The sequence below is a fragment of the Cylas formicarius genome, unplaced genomic scaffold (genome assembly GCF_029955315.1).
Source record: "Cylas formicarius isolate icCylForm1 unplaced genomic scaffold, icCylForm1.1 PGA_scaffold_6__28_contigs__length_40554024, whole genome shotgun sequence".
Lineage (NCBI taxonomy): Eukaryota > Metazoa > Arthropoda > Insecta > Coleoptera > Brentidae > Cylas > Cylas formicarius.
Genome location: NW_026844347.1, coordinates 22,893,925 through 22,897,487, shown reverse-complemented (window position 1 = coordinate 22,897,487; position 3,563 = coordinate 22,893,925). Strand labels below are relative to the sequence as shown.

The window sequence follows — 3,563 nt, the reverse complement described above, 5'->3', positions numbered from 1 at the left end:
GCAAGTGAACGTAATATTATCGTGCCTGTCAAAAATGCAAGGAGATAATATTTGTTATCCAATAATTAGAGCTGTTTCAACAAAAAACAATAAGTTTTTTAATATTTATTCCTAAATTAACTTCAATTTAAATTTACAGTTATTCATTTTATCACCCAAATATTTCGATTTTATTTACAGGGAAATAGTTTACTATGATTGAAAATTAATTTCAAGCTACATTGTAACAGAAAAGTGGCAGGATGATGGAACAATGATACAAAATCTGAAATATGACGGACATAAATGTGCGGGTTACAAAACGCACAAAATAATTTAAGAAGCACAAATGGAGTACATTTGAGTAGGTAGATATTTCCTTAAGGCAGCTAATAAAAGCAGATTCTTAAAAAATCTAATTAGCTGATTTCCAATTGGAAGAAACATCGTAATTTGTAAATATTAATAAGCACCCTCGTTGTAAATAAGTACAAAATTTTTGACAAAATATGTTCTTAAAATTAATATCTACAATTTCTGTGTCTTTTATATGATCTTGTCATTACACAATTATAAGTGTACCTGACCTGTCTTTTTGAAATGTCTTGCGTAAAAACATTTAAAAAGTTTCTAGTTACATCTCGATATCCAAATAATACCTGTAACTGTAATGGGCAACTTGTGATATATAAAAATTTCTGACTTACTGGGACATCTGTTTTTTAAGTAATGTTAAGGATTCTGCGATAAGAATTTCCGTACTAGTTTGTTTGAAATAGTTATACTGCCCAAACAATTTCGACAATATTTACTTAGCTGTCGGCCATCATTCTTGGACTTAATTTAAAAAGAATCAAATTCATAGGATGTTGAAACTCGTCTCTTATAAGTACATCCCGTTTACCAAAAAGTCGGCGTCGTGGGCGTATGACTTTCCCCCTCTTTTCATTCTTCTGCGCACAACCCTCAGGCGACAACCGATTAGTACTGCCATTACCGAAGTAATTATGAGACCTGAAATTGGAAAAGTGCCAATTTTAAATTAACAATAAAATAGGCGAATTTATTTATTCTTCTTTTATCTGTTTATTTATTTTTCTAACCCATATTCTTCCGAGAAAATGGCTAGAACACGTCAATTTTAATTGTCAAATAATCTGGTAGTTTTGTAGTAACAGTTTAAGAAATGACAACTTTAAAATGATACATAAAGGATTATTGTAATACTATTAAGTAATAAATACTACCTAAAGTTAGTGACAAAATGGCGCCTTTTGGGATGTAGGACGCTCCGTCTTCAGTGTCCTCCGTGTCCGCCAACTTGACCGAAATGACGTCGGGGAACTGTTCGTGGTGGTGCTGTGGAATGTCTGATTTGGACTTTGACTTTGGTAGTTTTGATACACTGGTCGCTCGTTCCATGTTATCTTTATCTTTGGAATGCATCAAGTCGTGCGCTAGCTGCTCTTCGACAAGCTGAGTATTTGGACCTTCAATATAACGCACGACAACGCATAATTACCCAAAATGATATAAAGAACTGGTGTTTAAATGACTAGTGCATAAAGCTAGTACTATATGTCTAGCATTTAGGTACCTGTCTCCAATAGTTTATCTTTGGATTTTTCTTGAACTATAGTAACCGGGGCCTTATAAGGAGGCAGAGGATTTACGCCGATTTTTTCTGAAACATTGATTCATTAGAGTAAACTGATAGCAAATACAGGAAAACTAACCAGATGGTGCTAGTTCGCTATTATCCGAGTAGCTTGGGTGATTGGGATACCTAGGATTTTCTGCAACGGAAAAAAATGAATAATATACATTTGCTTTTTTCTTACTTCGTACCTATCGGCCAGTTATCTTGTTGAATTGGCTGCCTATAATTTTCTCCATAATAATTCGACAATTTTGTGTAATCTCTGTTTATTGCTTCCGGATACTGTAACTGCCTAAAAACATTAGAAGTCAAGTGACAATTCTGATCTTTTGTTTGAGTATTCTAACACACCGCAATTATTGAATACTAATTGAAATTTTTGAAACATGGAAATAATTTGTGAATTATGCTAGTTGCACCAGTTGCTCTACCATAAGGCAGAAAGTATGATATCATTGTATCGTTTCTATTTTCCAGCGAACTTAAAACCATACAATGAATACCAATGGCATTATACCCAAAGAGATTTTACTCGATTGAATTAGAAACGTTTTTAACACTTATCGTATCTGGAAAATCGTTGATTAATACTTCTAGCTTAAGCTTAAAGTTATATTAAGGTAGTTAATAACCACGATGTATTAAAAAGGGTCTTACGTCATCTCTCGAACTTCTGGTACTTGAATCCCAGTGTCTTTATGCTCGAAGAGACGATTATTTTTTTCTGAAAACAATCTAAAATAAGATTTCATCGAATTTAAAAATATATTTCGATTAGGGTACTAAATCGTCTGATGATACAAGTCCTTAGCTATTCAAAAAACTCGTCATAAAAATGAATAAGCAGAACTATATGAAATAGTAAAGTCTGTTCATAGATATAAGAAAGTGACTAACTGACACGAATTAAGGAAAGATCCGGACAAGAATTAAATATGGCCGAACAGGTCCGTACTTTGCTTAGAATTTGGGGTTTTGTTAGGAAAGATATTAAACAATATTTATTTATTTATGTATGTAATTATGTTTAAATCTAAAATAAAATTACAAATTATTTTTATTACCTACTTAAATTACTTAAAATTATTTATATAATATATCAGTATCGCTATCATCGCCTGTTCTAATTATTATTTGTTATATATTACCTGCAATACACGATTGTTCTGCCTTTTCTATGTGTTTAACAGAATTTGCCCAACTTTGTGGAGGGATGTTAAAAACTTCGGTTTCTATAAGAGGACATTGGAGGTAACACGGGGAAAAAGATTGTTACGACGAATGGCAGATTTCAGTTAATTATTATTAAATATACAGTGGTAAGGTAAGCCTTAAAACTGTATGACCTAGATTTTTTGCATAATTATCACAGACGTATTCCTTTTGTAGGTTCAAGCTTTGTAGAACCTCAATTAATTGCTTTTTGGTATAACCTTTATGAAAATAAATGTCGTTATACATGTAGTTTTGGACTGTTGCGTTTGTGTCACATGAGGAAGGGATTTTAGTCAACTGTCTACTGTGATAACTTGCATTGTCCATTACAATGACGCTATTAGGAGGTATGTTTGGCACTAGTTTGTTTTTAAACCAACTTTGAAATAAATCTGCGGTGATGTCTTCATGGTAATCCAGAGAAGAATCTTTAATATTTTTCGCAGACAGAAATAGTCCATTTGGAATCCAACCATCGTTAGAGCCAGCATGCAAAATAGTTATTCTTTTACCTCTTTTTGATAGCGCGTTTTGTTTAAACTTATCAGTTGAGTCAACCCAACCCTTTTCCGGGGTATCATAAGTGTCGAACCAGGTTTCATCCAAGTAAATAATTGGCCTTTGTTGTTCTCTGTAAATCCTAATTTTTTCTAGATATTCGAGTCGCCATTTGCGAATTCTAAAAGATTCCATTAAAACTTGCCTTTTG

At 32.8% G+C, this 3,563-nt stretch overlaps 1 protein-coding gene across 1 annotated transcript in view; it reads right to left on the bottom strand.

Moving 5' to 3' along the window:
* Positions 1-90: 90 nt before the first annotated feature.
* Positions 91-3,563, bottom strand: part of LOC132703590 (uncharacterized) — a 35,826-nt gene continuing 32,353 nt past the window's right edge. Inside the window, exons 6-11 of the mRNA XM_060672940.1 lie at positions 2,297-2,363; positions 1,828-1,931; positions 1,716-1,775; positions 1,577-1,663; positions 1,227-1,469; positions 91-993 (exon numbers count right to left, since the gene is read on the bottom strand). Coding sequence (XP_060528923.1) covers positions 863-993; positions 1,227-1,469; positions 1,577-1,663; positions 1,716-1,775; positions 1,828-1,931; positions 2,297-2,363 — 692 coding nt within the window. The 3' untranslated portion in view covers positions 91-862. The remainder of the gene's footprint in view (positions 994-1,226; positions 1,470-1,576; positions 1,664-1,715; positions 1,776-1,827; positions 1,932-2,296; positions 2,364-3,563) is intronic.